The 19,752-nt window shown below is 43.4% G+C and overlaps 1 protein-coding gene across 1 annotated transcript in view; it reads left to right on the forward strand.

Annotated features, from left to right (window-relative positions):
* Positions 1-19,752, forward strand: part of LOC126100736 (aquaporin AQPAe.a-like) — a 346,657-nt gene that overhangs the window by 313,150 nt on the left and 13,755 nt on the right. Inside the window, exon 6 of the mRNA XM_049911358.1 lies at positions 4,237-4,443. Within this exon, the coding sequence (XP_049767315.1) occupies positions 4,237-4,443 (207 nt within the window). The remainder of the gene's footprint in view (positions 1-4,236; positions 4,444-19,752) is intronic.

Below are 19,752 nucleotides of genomic sequence, written 5' to 3' on the forward strand. Positions count from 1 at the left end.
CAGTGATGCGACGATGCAGTACTGAACTGCGGTGTGCTACCTGTTTGGTGTCCCTGTAGACCGCCCGCTACCTGTTCGGCCGAGTCTCCTCACAAATGTCGCTCCTCACAACTGTCGCTCCTCACAAGTGTCGCAACCCCATGCGAGCTTGTGCCTCGTCTCTAATGACCTCGTTGTTCACACTAATGCTAGTGTATCATTTGCGTACTGTGAAAGTTGTGACAGATGGCAAGCTGCAACCCTACTACTCAGGCCGTTTAGCGGATTTGTGCTCTTAGACGACCTTAGCGATGCTATAAGTAGGATCATCCTCTCACTCTGGCATGAACGCTGATCGTCTCTCCGTGGGGACTTGCCTCGTCGATCTTGTCGCGATATGAAACGGAATGAGCACGTCAGGCTGGTAGCAGGGAATACTTCGTTTTATTGGGAGAATTTTGGGAAGTGTAGCTCATCTGTAAACGAGACGGCGTGTAGGACACTAGAGCGATCAATTCGTGAGTACTGCGGCAGTGTTTTCGATCCCTATCAGCTCCGATTAAAGGAAGACATCGAAGCAATTCAGAAGCGTGCTGCTAGATTTGTTGTCGGTAGATTCTACCAGCTCGCAATTGCGGAAATGCTTCCTGAACTCAAATGGGAATTCCTGGTGGGAAGACGAAGATCTCTTCGCGAGGCACTGCTGCGGAAATTTAAAGAACCGACATTTGAAGCCGATCGCATATAGATTCTACAGCTGCCGACGTACGTCCGCGTAAGGATGACGAAGATAATATGTGAGAAACTTCGTACATACTCTTGTAGATAGCCATTTTTCGCTCGCTCTACTTGCAAGTGGAACGGAAAAGGAAATTATTGTAATGGTACGTGGCAGCATCTGCCATGCATGGTTCGGTGGCTTGTGGAGTATGTATATACATATAGACGTAGGGAAGGTAATTTTAACTAGACTACATTCAGGGCACAGTATGTTCAGTCATGGTCATTTGGTAACGGTGACCTCACACCACTTTGCTCTCATTCACTGACCGTGCCCCATTTTCTAAAGCAATGCCAGTTTTTTAACCGCTTATGCTTTAATAAGTGCTTGTCATCTGACCTAACAGAGGCTTTAGCGGATACAGAGCACGCTGCAGAACGCATTCGTCTCTATAGTCATCCTAGCCAGTCATTTCCCTAAATCGCTTCGGGAAAGTGCGGGGATGCTTCCTTTGAAGGGGCACGGCCGATTTCGTTCCTCGTCGTTTAAACTGTCCGACGCTGTGCTCCGTCTCTAATGATTTTGATGTGGAGGGAACGGTAAACCCTAATCTTCCTTTCCCTTCTTGCCGTAACGGCGTGGCGAAAAAGATTTAATTTTCAACTGGCGAGACTAACTGTGTTAGTAACTCTTCCCAACGTCCTTTAAAAAAAAGGGTGAGGGGGGGGGGGATCGTTGTACTCGTTCATTTTCTCTTTCCAATACCTTACTTTCTCTCTTAGAGGTGCTCGAGGCCCTCTGTCGTTATCCATCATAATGGTAACCTCCTACTAGTAACGTTAGGCTCCAGTGCCTCAACTAATTTCGAGAAACACGGCGTGCTTTCCCTAGAAGAAGTCAACTTTAAATCAAGATTTACTTGGTTGCTTAAGACCTCAGCTGTTCTACGCCGGTAGTCCCCTTCCCCCCCCCCCCCCCACCTCCCCAATAAAAACGCTATCCTAGTATTAAAACGCACTAACATGCTTGAGTCCATCTGTCAATGTCTCATGTACCTCAAAGTAACAACTAAAACCCAGGAAAGTCACCCTGACATTTTCAATAGTTGTTTTCCTGTTAATTTTTGAGGATAATTAAACGAAAGTATTTTACCCAACTTATTAACTATCTGCTATCAAACTAGCTGTAATTCAAAATGGATGAATTTTTTGTATAAAAAGAATTATGATGTACATACTGTAATTACATTCGTGCATCTAGTGCTCCTAATCCATTTGCTGAAAGGAGATGCCTTATGTGTATGCTTAAAAACTGACATTGCCAAATAGAAGCATGCGACCTTATATACGTTCGTATAATAATTTGTTATGCCAAAATCGAAGAGTATTTCCAGATATGGTTATTATATCTTGGTGGCTTTCATGTATCACATTTTTAAAGTAGATAGCTTTCAGTATTAACTTGGATAATAAGAGCCTATGTGGAGTATGACCTTATGATATGACAGTCATTGGCATATTTATATATGTTTTTATAGTGCTAGCTTCAAAATTTTATAACCTTTATTTTTAAGATTGGTTGTGCTTTTAAGTTATTAGATTTAAAAGTTACATACAGCAAATATAAATTGATAGAGAGTTCGCCGGCCGCGACGGCCTAGCGGTTCTAGGCACTTCAGTTCAGTAGTTCTGATGACCTCCGATGTTACATCCCATAGTGCTCAGAGCCATTTGAAGCATTTGATACAGAGTGCGCTGTTTACCGACGCACTTCCCCTATATCCTTAGTCCACCCAACACACCTTACCACCTTCAGCTTCCTGTACCTCTGTCTTCCACAAACGCAATATAAAGAGCACATGGTAATAATTTAATTTCTGTATATTTTACCACGTAATGGTATGACGTACATTTTATAGAAATATTTTATACCTGTCCATGATGATCAGTACGCATATAAGTAGAGTTAATATACAGGGTAACAATTATTGAACTATAAGAAAAAAACGGAAATTAGTTACAAGCTACGTTGTGCGGACACTTTATTCAACATGTAAACGTCACTACAGATATTCGGATTTAGGTTATGATTTGTTCGATACGCCTGTCATCATTGGCGACGATGTGGCGCAGACGAATAGCGAAATTCTGCATGACTCCCTGAAGTGGCGGAACATCGATGCTGTCGATGACCTCCTGAATGGTTGGTTTGAGCCTTAGCAATGGTTTAGGGGTTACTGCTGTACACCCCCACAAAGAGGGCGTTTAGGTCCTGAGAATGTGGGGTCAATCGAGGCCTATGCCAGTGGCCTCTCGGTATCCCAGAGCCAGAAAGCGGTTCACAAAGTGCTCCTCCAGGCCATCAAACATTCCCCTGCTTCGATGGGGTCGAGGTCCGTCTTGCATGAACCACATCTTGTCGAAATCAGCGTCACTTTGGATAATGGGGATGAAATCATCTTCCAAAACCTTCACGTGTCGTTCGGTAGTCACAATGCACCGATAATTACGCGAATGGACGTTGCACACAATACAATCACCCGTTGAGAGTGAAGAGACTTCTTGATTGCGAAATGCTGATTCTAAGTCCCGCAGTTCTGCTTATTGACGAACCCGCCCGAATGAAAGTGAACTTCGTCGCTAAACTAAATCATGCATTCGCTTACTAATTCCCATCATGCCCCGCGGCCAACCGTGCAGTTAGAACGTCCTAACGCAAACCGTACAGAAGTTATGACGATTTTATTTCATATAGTTCCGTAATTGTTACCCTGTATTATCACTAGAGTGTTTACGGATTAATAGTTGCATCCGAAGATGGTCATGATTTGCTGAAACTAGTAATGTGAATATTTATACGTGAACTGTAAGGTGAAAGGTGGCCGTTTGCTAGAGAAAGTTTTGGGGAAATGGGGAACCAAGCCAGGCTTCGACGAATACCACCACGGTGTGAGGAGCCACGGGGGTGGTGGGGGGTGAGGGGAAACAACAACAACAACAAACATGCCTGCCTCGAGCAGTAGAGCCTCCTTAACGCGTCCTTCATCCTCCCCCACAAGAACGTAAATCACCAAAGGAACTACAAATCGGTTATATTATGTTCGCAATCGAAACTGAAATTGTCTTATGTAGTGACATGTTTAATCGACATCTTAATTGCAAAAACTGCGTATATTTATCAGGAGGAAAGGAAGTAGTATAAAATAGAGTGAATACGGAACAGTAACAAAGCAGACAACAATGGTTACCTCACACGTAACACTTCCGCCTTCTACCGATTCAGTTCTAGGGATCCGATCGTCCAATTTATAGTTAACAAACTGAAGTGAGTAGACTATTTTGACCCAATGAATTATTGTATGAATATGATATATGTTGTATATAACTGATCAATGTAAATTAGCTCAAGCCGGACATTGTAGTCATTGAGCCACCACGTAAACACATTTGGAAGGTGTGTTTCATGAAATGTCTTCCAGTCTTGACTATGGGATCGTGTGTGATTGTGAGAGTGTTAGTGACTGTCTGGCTGTGCAGGTGGCGACGCCGGCCAGCGTGGTGTGCGAGTGCACGACGGTCCCCGCGGCGCCGCTGACGCCGCTGCAGGCGCTGCTGGTGGAGGCCGTCGCGACGGCCGTGCTGGTGCTGCTCTGCATGGGCCTCTGGGACGGCCGCAACAGCCGCAACACGGACTCCTCGCCGCTCAAGTTCGGCTTCTACATCACCATCATCTCACTCGCTGCGGTAAGTCCACCAGCCGGCTAACACACAGCCTTGTGCAGTCATTGGTGTACCAGGTGCCACCAAAATTTCACTAAAGATACCCGTAAAAATCAGAAAACTTCCCTTCTCCTTCTTCCTTCCTCTCCTCCTCCTTCTCCTCCTCTTCCTCTTTCCGTCATGCGTTAGCCCTTGTTCGGCCTGTTGCAGTTACATTTGGTCCTTCCATCTTTTTGCCCGTCTTCCAATGCACCTTTTACCTTGCGGAATGTTCACATATAAAAAAAAAGTTTTGCATTACCGCGGTTCCCAGAACTCCTGAAGATAGATGTTGACTGTGGATATTCTATCACAGACACAGTCCCTTTGACGGTTCAGAGACGTCACCAAACCCACCCAGCCGCGCGGAATGGCTGCGCGGTTTGAGGCGCCATGTTACGGATTGCGCGGCCCCTCCCGCCAGAGGTTCGAGTCCTCCATCGGGCATGGGTGTGTGTGTTGTTCTTAGCATAACTTAGTTTAAGTAAAGTATAAGTCTAGGGACTGATGACCTCAGTAGTTTGGTACCTTAGAAATTCACACACGTTTTGCAACCCGCCCAAAAATGTAAACAACCATGCATGAGCAGCGCCTATTAGACGGAGGGGGTCCGACAGCCGATCAGTTCCAGTCATTCCACCAGGAAGGAGGTACACGACTCGTGTTGTCTGTACGTCAACCATGCCTAGACGGTCAATACCGCGGTTCGATCGAGTTGTTTGGACGTGGAGGAGATAGTGACAGACAGATGACATGCCTCGCTCAGGTCGCCCAAGGACTACTACTGCAGTCCATGACTGCTACCTACGCGGATTATGGCTCGGAGGAACCGTGACAGCATCGCCACCATGTTGAATTTCGTGCAATAACAGGACGTCGTGTTACGACTCAAACGGTGCGCAATACGCTGCATGACGCGCAACTTCACTCCCGGCGACCATGGCGAGATCCATCTTTGCAACCATGACAGCGCGGTAGAGATAGGCCCAACAACATGCCGAATGGACCGCTCAAGATTGGCATCACGTTCTCTTCACCGATAAGTGTCACATATGTCTTCAACCAGACAATCGTCGGAGACGTGTTTGGAGGTAACCCGGTCAGGATGAAGGCCTTAGACACACTGTCTAGCAAGGTGGAGGTTCCCTGCTGTTTTGAGATCGCATTATGTGGGGCCGACGTATGCCGCTGGTGGTCACGGAAGGCGCCATGCCGGCCGGTGTGGCCGTGCGGTTCTAGGCGCTTCAGTCTGGGACCGCGTGACCGCTACAGTCGCAGGTTCGAATCATGCCTCTGGCATGGATGTGTGTGATGTCCTTAGGTTAGTTAGGTTTAAGTAGTTCTAAGTTATAGGGGACTGATGACCACAGATGTTAAGTCCCATAGTGCTCAGAGCCATTTGAACCCATAGTGCTCAGAGCCATTTTTTGAAGGCACCGTAACAGCTGTAAGATACGTGAATGCCATCCTCCGGCAGACATTTCAACCATATCGGCAGCGTATTGGCGAGGTATTCGGCTTCATGGACGACAATTCGTGACCCCATCGTGCACGTCTTGTGAATTATTTCCTTCAGGATAACGACATTGCTCGACTAGAGTGGCCAGCATGTTATCCAGACATGAACACTATCGAAAATGCCTGGGATAGATTGAATCGGGCTGTTTATGGACGACGTGGCCCACCAACCTCTCTGAGGGATCTACGCTGAATCGCCGTTGAGGAGTGAGACAATCTGGACCAACAGTGCCTTGATAAACTTGTGGATAGCATGCCACGACGAATACATGCGTGCATCAATGCAAGAGGACGTACTACTGGGTATTAGGTGTACCGGTGTGTACAGCAATCTGGACAAACACCTGTTGTATGGTGATACAACATGCAATGTGTGGATTTCATGAGCAATAAAAAGGGCGGAAATTATGTTTATGTTACTCTCTGTTCCAATTTTCTGTACAGGTTCCGGAACTCTCGGAACCGAGGTGATACAAAACGTTTTTTTGATGTGTGTGCAAGGCGTTCGGAAATTCCCGTTACAAACTTTTAGTACTCGTTGAGGGGAATGAGTACATAACATTGAGAACAGGAACCAATCCTGCAACCATTTGAAGATATGTTGGTAACGCAGGCACTATTACATGTAATGTACTAGGTGTGCCTCAGCTCGTCACATGCGTCGCAATTCCACTAATTAATGACTGAAGAAACGAAAGTTAATCAGTTTCCATAAGTGGAAATGATCGTATGGCGTTGTTGGCCGGGGGGCCCCATTCGGGGGAGTTCGGCCGCCGTATTTCAAGTTCTTTTTAGGTGACGCCACATTGGCGGCTTGAGAGTCAATGATGATGGACACACAACACCCAGTCTCTTCCCGGGATTCGAACCCGGGCTCCCTACGTGGTAGGCGGTATCGCTGCCGCTACGCTACGGAAGCGGAGATGAGAGATACTGTTCAACGTATTGCAGTACGGTCTCTTCCAATTCGGACGCGTGGCGTCTCCCTGGAGCACTACAGCCACGCCTGCTGTCAGTGAAGTTATCTTTTCTCGAAGCCGTTGCGTAAGGGTATGGGATGGAGACGAACGTCGTGGATAACGATCTTGGTAACAGCGACCAGCAGCTCTTCCATTACCATGAGTTTCGCCGTACAGAAGGATCACGTTGGTGTGTTCTGCAAACATGTACTCAACCATGTTGCTCTAATACTCACAGGAACGTGAATGAGGCTCGAACCGGGTCAGAGAGATAGGATAGACATAAAATGACATCAGCCGATCCGAAATAAGCACCCCCCCCCCTCCATCTTGGCTACTCTGTTGCATATCTACCTAATAAACATGGTTTCAAATGGATGTAGCACGGAAATGGTACGTTTCCTATTGAAACTATTATCTACTCATTCTCCTAGACAAGCGCTAGAAGTTTGTGACGGGAATTTCCAAACGTTTTGCATAAATGTAGCGCTAATCTTGAATCCTCCACCTTTGACTATTTTCTTCAATCCTTTTCCTTTACTTCAAATACTTTCAATTCCTTTCTAATATTTGTATTTCTTTTATAATTGTGGCAGACCATTAAGTGGAAGGGCTGGGGGTGAGGAGGTAGGCGTAGTACAACAGTCCTAAGCATAATTTTATTGTAACTAACCATCCAGTAAAATCCACCGATACTCTTCTTCAAACCAAACTTTTAAAAACAACACGAAATAATTGATTTAAAACAATATGTCAAAAAACTTTACAATGTAACGTTTAATTTAATTTAATGTGGTACCTTGGCCCAGAAAACTTTACAACCAGAAGTGAATATAATACATGCGCTCATCCTATCAAAATTAGCGCGCTGGTCGCAGTGGCCGTGCGGTTAAAGGCGCTGCAGTCTGGAACCGCAAGACCGCTACGGTCGCAGGTTCGAATCCTGCCTCGGGCATGGATGTTTGTGATGTCCTTAGGTTAGTTAGGTTTAACTAGTTCTAAGTTCTAGGGGACTAATGACCTCAGCAGTTGAGTCCCATAGTGCTCAGAGCCATTTGAACCAAAATTAGCGCAGTTCCTCATTGTCTTTGCTCATTGCAAACAGGCACACGAAAATAACCATCTGAATACAGTACATATGAGCAGCATGACAAGTTTTCGGACTTCCCCTCCCGCAGAGTTCTTTTTTTAAATATACGCCACAGCTGAGCCACATAGAACACGCCCGATATTCAGACCCCCTGGACGACGACCGTTCCAGTCTTCCAGTCACCACAGCTTACTATAACTGAAAACGTTTAATTATAGGTACTATCCATGGTGTCACCGATACCGACCAAAGGCATCTTCTGTCTGGAGACGTCGTGTAGCAGGTTGACGCAGTCCAGGGTTCCGCTCTTCCGTCTCGCTTCCTGGCTGCAACCGAAACGCAAGATTTGTACAGGACCGACGAACAGGGGCAATAGCTTCCACGTTATTTTATCCGCCGCCCGACTTACTGCGCCAAAATTCTTTACCCAAATCTGGTCGCCCGTCGGCCGTCTACCAGCATTATAACGCTTCTTCAGTTGCTCGTGACTCTTCCGATAATTGTTCCTCGCATACTTCAAGTTGGCACGGATTTGTGCACCGTCCACCCTTTCTGGCAACAAATCACTAAGTGACCACGAATTCGCCAGGGGTGAAATAGGTTAAAAAACAAACATTAACATCACGGGGGTGGCCTCATGGGCCTCATGGTTATCAGTATTGAAGGCATACCCTAACCATGACAAGGAACTACCCCAGCGAGCCTGATCATTACGGTGGAATGCGATCAACGCTGCCCTCAAGTTCTGGTTCACTCATTCTGCCATAGACGGTAGTTCAGATGGTAGAGCACTTGCCCTCGAAAGGCAAAGGTCCTGAGTTCGAGTCTCAGTCCGGCACACAGTTTTAATCTGGCAGGAAGTTTCACTCCAGATCATACTCGGAAAATGGTTTCCACTGCTTTCATTACGTGTCTGGAACCGTTAATCCGGCGATGTACACGATGTTCACAGACATTGTAAGGGTTGGGGTTGGGTTGTTTGGGGAAGGAGACCAGAAGCGAGGTCATCGGTCTCATCGGAATGCGAGTCCAGTGTGCTAGCCACTGCGCCACCTCGCTCGGTCGAACTTGTAAATCTTTTCCCTCGCAAACTCGAAATAAAACTTCCTCCAACCCCATTGGGGCACCAGGCCTGCTTTCCCGATAAAATCGGAACTCAGTGTAGCCGGTACCGACAGATTGCACGCCACATGGACAGGAAATTTCCGCGTAAATGCACCTATTCGGATCTTAACTTAATTGTCCCCAAAGTTGCATTTGCTCTGAGTTGTTTAGTAGGCAATAGCCAATTTTGTCTGAATGTCCGGCAACTTGCAGTGTCCAATATGTGCGGACACCCATTTTTCATCCACTAAAGACGCAGAACTACCTGTGTCGAACAGAGCACACATAGGTTCCTCATTTAGTGCTGCGCAAACAAAAGGAGCTCTATCGCCGGAAACCGCTTCAATTATCCTACGGAACCCCCTACCACGAGGTTCCCGCTTACAATACCGTCATAAATTCTTGTCCTTCCCCTTTTCAGGGCAATTCTCGTGCTCTTACACTCAAAGCACTTTACTCCCATGGAAGCCACCTGTCGTATAAGGCTACAATTATCCAGCTCTTGCTGTTAAAAACCTTTTCTCTTACCCCGTTGTTGGTCGCCGTAGACGAGAGCTTGTACCCTACTGATCAGTTCATCTAATTGCCTAAAGCTCTATGGGCGTTCACAAAACAGAGCCCTGCAACCGTCGCTAGGACAAATCCCCTGGAGAATATTCTCGACTACCCCCGCTTCACTATAATTAAGACATAAGCCACTGGCACTATCATTTACCAACATATTTCTCTAACGGCTCGTTATCGTGCTGGATCAAGATATCCCCCACCAACAGCTTCATGTCGCACTCGGGGGACGAATAATTATGGCAGATTAACTCCAGAAATGCACTAGACGACAACCCACGACGCCTAGTGTCCATTAACAGTTGTTCCAGACGCTCACTCACTATTTGACTCAATAACTGATGCAGATTACAAGCAGTCAAGTCAAAAAATTCCCCTCTCTCCTATAATTTTGACAGGAAATGCAAAGTGCTAAGTACCTGCCGTAGTAATTTGTCTAAAGGGCTAGGCAACTTAGCGAAAATATCAGTATCTTTTATAGAAGGAGTAGAATGGACCTCGCTCGCAACTTGTCCCAAGTTCTTGTGAGACGCAACTAGCTCTTTATACTCATGAAGTAATACGTGCTATCGACAGGGGATGTCAAATTGAGTCCATATTTTTAGATTTCCAGAAGGCTTCCGACACCGTTCCTCACAAGCGTCTTCTAATCAAACTGCGTGCCTACAGAGTATCGCCTCAGCTGTGCGACTGGATTCGTGATTTCCTGTCAGAAAGGTCACTGTTCGTAGTAATACACGGAAAGTCATCGAGTAAAACAGAAGTAATATCCGGCGTTCCCCAAGGAAGTGTTACAGGCCCTCTATTGTTCCTGATCTATATTAACGACATAGGAGACAATCTGAGTAGCCGTCTTAGATTGCTTGCAGATGATTCTGTCATTTACCGTCTTATAAAGTCATCAGATTATCAAAGCGACTTGCAAAATGATTTAGATATCTATATGGTGCAAAAAGTGGCAATTGACCCTGAATAAAGAAAAGTGCGAAGTTTTTCGCATGAGTACAAAAGAAATCAGCTAAATTTCGATTACGCGTTAAGTCACACAAATCTGAGGGCTGTAAATTCAACTAAGTACTTAGGAATTACAATTACAAATAACGTAAATTGGAACGATCACATAGATAATATTGTGGGTAGAGCAAACCAAAGACTGCGATTCATTGGCAGATCACTTAGAAGTTGCAACAGGTCTACCAAAGAGACTGCTTACACTACGCTTGTCCGCCCTATTCTGGAGTACTGCTGTGCGGTGTGGGATCCGCATAAGGTGGGACTGACAGATGACATTGAAAAAGTACAAAGAAGGGCAGCTCGTTTTGTATTATCGCGAAATAGGGGAGATAGTGTCAGAGACATGATACGTGAATTGGAGTGGCAATCATTAAAACAAAGGCGTTTTTCATTGCGACGGGATCTTCTCATGAAATTTCAATCACCAGTTTTCTCCTCCGATTGCGAAAACATTCTGTTGGCACCCACTTACATAGGGAGAATTGATCATCACGATAAAATAAGAGAAATCAGGGCTCGCACGGAAAAATTTAAGTGCTCGTTTTTCCCGCGTGCCGTTCGAGAGTGGAACGGTAGAGAGACAGCATGAAGGTGGTTCATTAAACCCTCTGCTAGGCACTTTATTGTAAATACCAGAGTAATCACGTAGATGTAGAAGGTTGGCTGAGATAATTCCCCGCACATGACGTGCTAACATCTCTTGGGTACGTCCTAATAATACATTCAGACAATTCTTTACACTGGGTTTTGTACGGGTTGACGGTACACATATCCTGGGCTCTACCAATATAATGTATAACCCGAGTTCTCACTCTATTAATCTGTGACCGTGAGGGCTCACTGAATTCAAAAATTTTGTTTCGGAATCATAACTCTACCCCCATGATTCATCGACAGTTATCATCCTGGACAGAAAATTTGGATCATCTCGAGCCGTTGTTTGCAGTCCAGCGTACACATGAAAGCGATATTATCGTTACTGGGCGTTAAAAAGACAAGGAACTAACTTCACTGCATTTCGTCTTATGTTCAGTTCATCATCTAGTATGCATTGACAGCTCTCATATGAGATTCCAACGTTGTCACAAACTGTCTGTTTTCTCTCTTTGTAGAACATTTAGTACACGTTATCCATAGTTTCCGGAGTTTTGCATGATGTCAGTCAGTCCAAGTTTTTGTTGTCCACAACGGCTCAAGCTTGCTCACCAAAAGACTCCCTTGCCATATGGTGGGTTTCAGCTTTAGTTTATGGAGTTTAAAACAAAACTTAATAAAGATCCATTGTTGTTTCAGGTCAGCCTTTTCGAAATTCGCAGACACTGTAAAACATGGTGCAAGGGCACCAGTAGTAGTGTTCACACCGATGCACTCACATTGGCGCCACGTGGCACACTGACAGTGGAAAGACACAACTAGAAATGCGTACTGGCAGTAGGTTGTTATGCTGACTTTTTTGCGCAATATTCAGATTAGCGGAAAATTTGGGTAGCACCTCATATTAGCAGCTATTGTTGCTCTAATTATCAAATTAAATCTTGGTTTGGTGAAATTCCCCATTCACGTTGCTTGCCAGCCATTCTCTTCAACTATTGCTGCTTCCTACATCATCAGTGATCTTACTTATATATTTGTACGTAGGCCTGCCTGTGAGATTATTTCCATTTAATATTCCTTCAGGTACTGTTTTCAGTGACATATTCTGTCACAGTGTTTGACCGACCATCGTCTCTTCCGTTCATTTTATTTTTATTAGCTATTTACGTTGTAGATTCGTTGCAGGACGTCTTAGTCCCTAACTCGGTCATTCCATGTGTTACCAGACTACTGCACATTGTTTCATTTCACACAGCTTGTACTTAAAGAACGTCTCGGTCGGTATATCTGTTGTCATTATCGTTTCCCCTCTTCCCCATTCCATTCGTGAATGTTATTTGGGAAGAACTACAGTCGATAAAACTCTAGGTTACCTCTAATTTTTTTGTATTTTTGTTCCTTTCTTTATTTATTTTTCGTTGCGGCAATTTCGCAAGACACTATGGGAGCAATTAACCTACATTGATTCTTGAAATATTCCCTGCATAAAGAGTATTCCATGAAATTTCGGGACTGCAGCCGGATTACGTCGACTTCTTGTCACGATATTTAGGCTGAAAACCAACGGCCATCTTCAGATGAGTGTTTTGTACCGTAGATTGCTAGTTCACATCGCTAACGTTGTACCAAATATTTACGCATATAGCCACTTTTTGTTTTCCAAGGGAGCATAATAATTACATTACTTTACAAATGAGATGGAACATCCACAGTTCCCCTAAATTTCATTCACGAGCTTGTGTGGGTTTTGCCGTGATCTTTTGCCTGATACCAATGAGAGACCCGCTGGTATTTTATCAAATTCTGGACATGCTTGCATCAAGACCACGGCTTCCATTATAATATACAGGAAGTGGACAATAATATGGGAAAAGCACACGGTATAGAAAAACCTCTGGCACTCCAAACCGCTTGCAGTCGCATCATAACGGATAAATACGGACCGTTTACGGTTTTCAAGTGAATTTCTTTACAAAAGAGTGACAAGTTCAGGTAACGGTGTTGGAGGTTGATAGCTGTCACGCACCATTCTCCCCAAAATAGGCCACAAAGGCTCAATAATATTGATTTATGGTGACTGTAGTGGCCAGAGGATATACGACATTCATCCTTGTGCTGACTAAAACAGAGCTGGACGGTGCACTCTGTGTGGATAGGCCCCGGTCTCCTTGGAACACAGCATCACCACTGGGAAAACCAACATTGTACCATTAGATGGACGTGATCAGACAAAATTGTTTCATAATCCTTGGCAGTAATGTGACTTTACAGAATAACCATGGGGCCAAAGGAATACAACGATAAGTCAGCCCAAATCACCACTGAACCCCCACCATATATCACTCTTCGGACGTAAATTCGTCCAGAAGTTGTAAACAGTGTGCAACAAGACACATCCGATCAAATAACTTTTTCATTTTCCTAGAGTCCAGGTTATATGGCTTGGGCTGCACGTTTTTCTATTTCGGGTATTTGCATCACTGGTGAGCGGTTTTGAAATACCAGCTGGCTTTGCAATTCCCAGATTATGGTGCTCCCTTCGCGTTGCTTTGGTGCTGACAGGGTTCGCGAGAGCGCCTTGAGATCTGCAGTGATTTTTGCAGCCTTCGTCCACTTACTTTCTGTCACAGTCGCCTTCTACACACACACTATCATCCGCATTGTGATTTAACGGATTACGTGTTTCCTCTTTCCCTGCATTCGGCATTAACTTTCGCTGTGGCGCCTGCTCAAACACCGAACACTTCAGCTACATCGGTTACGGAAGCACCCACCATACTAGGACCAACAATTTTCCCACGTTCGAATTCATTTATCGCCGACGTAATGCACACAAAACTACACATAACACTGTTTCGATTACGACTGACCTTCATTGTAATGTATTATGGGTAACGCACATGTGCCGTTCGTGGTCAAATACAACAGCGTAACCTACATGCTTGGCTATCCTCTACATTTATGCTCAAGAATGCATTTCTCGCAGTGATCTCATATTTTTGTCCAACCCACGTAAGTTTTAGTGAGGAATTACCGGTAAGCTGTGAAAGAAGAGTTAGGCAAGGTGATACCGTATAATCAAAAATATCCTTCAGTCATAGAGTTAGTTCTTATTCAGAAATTTGGTAGGATTACGTTGTAAAGGATTATATCTGAAACACATTTGTTTTGCTGATGACATTGCACTACTTGCACCTACTAGAGATAAACCCAAACTAGGAGCGTAATAAAATAAATTTAAAGAAGACATGAATATGAATTACAATAAGACTAATCTAACCCACAATCAAATTATTTAAAAGAAAATAGTACAAATAATTCATAGAAGACGTAGGCTCCATCTGCTTACGGAGGAAAATTTTCATTTATGGTTGCCATCCAGAAATGTCTGTTATTGGGGGAACAGTGAAGAGGTGCATGCTCGAGACTAATATGGCAGACAGTACACGAACAAATAAATAAGGAAACGTAATGAAGAGTGAGGAGAAAAAAATCAAATGTAAAATCATAAAATTCTAAAAATTGTTCAAAATTTTCAGAAATTTTCTATATATTGCCTCAATTGCATTGAACGTTTATCATTATTATTTATTCGTTTCGCCCTCTAAGAAGCACGCGGAACCATTAAATAGCACTGGTCTTCTTAGCTTTCTTGTTTTCTTCTTCCCAAAACTTCCTCATCCTTTCACTATGTGTCTGTCTTCTTTCTTGTGTCCATGCGTTTTTCAATTTCAGATTCTTTTCCGTCGGGTTTTTGGTTATTAACTTATGAGAGTTGATTTTCTGTCAGTATGCAGTCGGTATGGTTTCTAGTAGGTCAATACTTGGTTCCGTGAGGTCATGTTGCTTTTCTGTTAGCCAGCGTGCCCTGGTTTGGCGAGTTCCTTTGACGATAAAGAAGTTTTTCTTGGTCATTCTAGAGGCGTCCATTCTTGCTAACTGCCCGTAGAATTTCAATCGTCTTTTACGTGCAACTGGCGTGAAACGTTCAGTCCTTGAGGACAGTTCTTCAGTGCTTTTGCGCATCCAGATACAATCTTGAATCTTGGGTCCAAATATTTTTCTGAGTATTTGCCTTTCCATTTTCACAATGTCCTTGTTGTTTCAGTTGCGTAGAGCACTTTTGGAAGAGTGACTGTATGATAGTGGTGAAGTTTGGATTGAGTGGTTAGCGATTTCTTATTGTATGTATTCCAGGTCATTGTATAAGCTTTACGTAATTTTTCTGCTCTTGCTTTGTGAGCTACTTTTTCGTTGCCAGTGTTGCTCATCATTTCACCCAAGGACTTGAAGTACGTAACTTGTTTGATGTCACCATATTTTGTTGCAAGTGGTTTCAGATTTGAACTTTTTGAGTCCATGAATTGTGTTTTCTAATAAGAAATTTAGAGGCCGGTTTCGATGACAAGCTCATGAAGTTTCTCGATGGCATGTTTGGCTTCCTCGGGAGTCCCCGTAGTTATTGCTCGGTCATCAGCAAAAGCAAGGCATTTAATATTGATTCGTTTGTCCTTTGTTCCCATATTTATTCCAGGTATTTCTTTCTCCCACGTCTTGATAATGTTATCCAGTACCAGATTAAAGAGGAGTGGGGACAACCTATCACACTTTCTCATTCCTGTCCTAATTTGAAAATGTTCAGAAACTTCTTCTATGAATTTTACTTTTGAGGCTGTGTCTGTTAAAGTCTGCTCAATTAATGAAGTAGTTTTGTTATCTACACCATATTCACGAAGTGTATTGAACAGTCTGGAGCGATGCATCGAGTTGTCTGCTTTCTTGAAACTTACGAAGCTGTCTACTATGCGGTTCTACTGACGGTGTTGCAGTATGATCTTCAGGTTCCAGATTTGTTCTGTGCAGGATCGATGTTGGCGGAAGCCTGCCTGATATTCACCGATGTTCTGTCTGTTGTTCTAATCTGATGAGAAGAGCACGTGAGAGCACTTTGCAAGCGAATGGTAGGAGTAAAATGCGTCAATAGTTGTTGGGATCGGTCTTGTCGCTCTTTCTGTGTAGATGGCGAATCAAAGAAGTTTTCCAATCTGCTGGTATGACTCCACTTTCCCATATATTTGCAGTGATAGTTTTTAGTCTGTCAATCAAGAGTTCACCTTCAATCTTGAGCATTTCGGCAACTACACCGTCTTCCCCTGATGCTTTGTTGTTTTTCAGATGTGATACAACGCTTCGCAACTCCTCACGCGTAGGTGGAGTTGAATCCTGGTTTGGCGTCGCAACATGGAAGTCAAGTTCGACTACTGGTGGTTCACAGCTGTGTAACTTCCCGAAATGCTGTTTCAGGATTTCATAGTTGGCCTTTGTGTTCGTCTCAAGTGTTCCATCAGGGCGTCAAAAACAAAGAATGTGTGGCTTGAAGGTTGCTAGTTCTTCCCTAAATGTCCTATAAAAGTTTCTCGTTTCTTTTAAAATCATTATCAATTTCCTCTAATCGTTTGTGATGGTATGTACGTTTAATTTGTCTGATGGTTTTGGATGTTTTCTTCTGTGTTTCCAAAGAGTTCTGCCAATTGTCCGGTGTTTGATGGGTGTGCCAAATCTTGCAGTCTTGAATACATGGTTCAGGTGCTCTGTGGCAGTCTGTTGTCCACCACCTGTGTTTCCTTTTCCGTGGTGGGTGACAGAGTTTTCTTGATGACTGCTGGAGGGTTCCAAGAAGTTCTTCCCATGTTTCTGTGTTAGTATCTAGTGATTCTACAAACTCCTGTGCACGTTCTTTTAGGTATTCTGGATTAATGCGCAGCAGTTTAGATTTTCGGCACTTCTTTCGATTAAGTATGAAGCGGACTTGGACTTGAGAGAGATGGTGATCTGTCTCCATGAGACCTTTGCGTACCCTCACGTTCATGATTTCTGGAGAGAATTTTCTAGTTATCGCTACATGGTCAATTTGATATTCCCTCAGTGTGGTTGTTTGGAGATTTCCATGTAGTCATTTTCCTCGGTCGTTTCTTAAAGTGAGTGGACATTATTTCGAGGTTGGATATCCCACATATGTTGATTGAGCGATGCCCACTGGTGTTCGTCTTTTTGTGTGCCGAAAAATTCCCAGTTATATGTCTGTGTTCACGTTCTCTGCCAGTTTGCGCATTGAAATCTCCCAACAGGACTTTGACATGGTGCTAAGGGATCTTGGTAAGTACACGCTCGAGTTGTGACTAGAACTTCTCCACTTTGTTTTTGTCATGACCGTTATCGGCTGGAGCATGTGCGTTTACCAGTGTATAGGCCTTACTGGCACATTTAACTGTGAGTTGAGAGAGGTGTTCAGAGGGTGACGAGAAGTCTATCACAGAGTCCTGGATACTGTTATGCACGAGGAATGCCGTTCCCAACAAATTTATGTTACTATTTTTCAGTTTTATTGCAGGCTTTCCCTTGTAGACTCGATAGTCATCGGACTCAAAGTGACAACAATCACGAAAACGTATTTCTTGTACTGCAAGTATACGAAACCCAAATCTATCACAAGTATCTGTCAGTATCTTGAGTTTTCCTGTTTCAGTCAGTGTCTGTACGTTCAGTGTACCAGTGAATTGCTTTCGTTTTGGTTTGAGTAGTTTCGAGAAGCATGATGTCCCGGTTCCCCAGAATCCGAATGACCAGGTTCACCTTCGCTCTTCTGAGTTACAGCCTGAGGTAGTTGCTTTGTTGCTCGTGTTTCCCTCATGCTAAGTTCATGATTGATTTGAGCTGGTGCGCGTGTGCCCGAGACGAATGGCTGATTGCCGATTCAATTCAAGATATCGTACGGGTTGTTAGTCCGCGGATGTATTGCTGGAGTTTAGCAGGTGCCTTTTGGTGTTTTTGGCTTTTACCTTCCTCCTTTATCTGGGCTTGGGACCGGCAGCAGCAATTACTGAGCTACTCAATCCACCCAGTAATTACTCCAGGCGGAGTTTATTTTTTAGAATTTTTACAAAAAGTGATGACAGGTTTCGTTAGATTAACTACCATCGTCAGATGACATGCAGTATTATAAATGTACTCGCACTGTACAACTGTGGAACGCCGTTGCATTGTCGATAACATTCTTATTTTGAAATCTGTTACGTGTAGCCATACTACTGGCGACAGCAATTTAAACAAAAAGCCTGTACATCATCGTAAAAATTATCTACTTTCAAAGTCCATGTAATTATTTTCGTTACAGTTAGTAAGTGGCACAGAAAGTTGTCATGTAAGCTGTGCTTGAAATCAAAAGTACAACGTTTTATATATATATATATATATATATATATATATATATATATATATATATATATACAACATCGTCAGCTGGGTAACTTGTCCACCCAGTGTGATGATGTTGCATATACATTTTTAATTTTTACTGCCAGTACATTTTAATTGGCAAATCTTTGTGTTCAGTTTGCGGACTGTAACGAAAATAATTACAAGGACATTTCAATGTATAAAATTTTTACGACTCTGTACAGGCTTTTTGTTTCAGTTGCTGTCACCGATAGCGTGGCTGCACATAACAGATTTTACCTGAAGATTTAAAATAAGAATGTTATCGACGATGCAATGGCACTGTATACTGCTACTGCATGTGATCTGAAGATGGAAGTTAAGCTACCGAAAGCGATCATCACTTTGTATAAGAAAGTAGAAAATTAAAAATTTTTGTAATTTTACATTTCATTATCAGCTTACGACCGCTTTCTCCTATTCTGATAGTGTCAAATGTATTCAATAAACAAAACTGTATGCTCATGAGTAGAATTTTTTGACAGGCTATTGAATGTTAAATGGACCAAGGTAGTTCTTTACTAGATTTTTAGCGGTAAGAAAAGACCGACAGTATCAGACGTAACAGAAGGCGAGTAGATAATATTATATTAAATGCATAATGAGGACTTTCGGACTTGACAACCACTGCCCAGTTCGAAAGTGTAGCCTACTTCAAAGACGTATCACTTAATTCCAGATGATAACAATTTTCAAGTACACTAAATTGGTTGATGCTCGTAGCTGAAAACAGAAACAACTTTTACAGTAGATAGTAATATGAAATTAACTTCTGATAACGAAGCATTTTGTATACAAATCAAAACAGTTACCAAAAATTAATCGGCAACGACCAGTAATTAACTAATACTTTGATAAAGACCTGTAGTTAAACAATAACAGAACAACGTTAATTGTATTTATCATTTAATAAGGATGAGAAACTTGTACGTAATGTGCTCTGAAGTGGTTGATAATTATATGGAGATAACAGAAAATACATTGGAGTTAGCTTGTAACGATCAGATGAGGCTTCGAGGCTGATGTGATGATAGAATGGCGATGATACTATGGTTACAATTTGATGGCAATCATCTGAGGGAGATTATCTGAGGTAGACGATCAGAGAGATGTCATCTGAGAGAAATGATCTGAGAGAGACAATCTGATAGTGATGATGTGATGGTGATGAACTGG

The sequence above is a fragment of the Schistocerca cancellata genome, chromosome 9 (genome assembly GCF_023864275.1).
Source record: "Schistocerca cancellata isolate TAMUIC-IGC-003103 chromosome 9, iqSchCanc2.1, whole genome shotgun sequence".
NCBI lineage: Eukaryota > Metazoa > Arthropoda > Insecta > Orthoptera > Acrididae > Schistocerca > Schistocerca cancellata.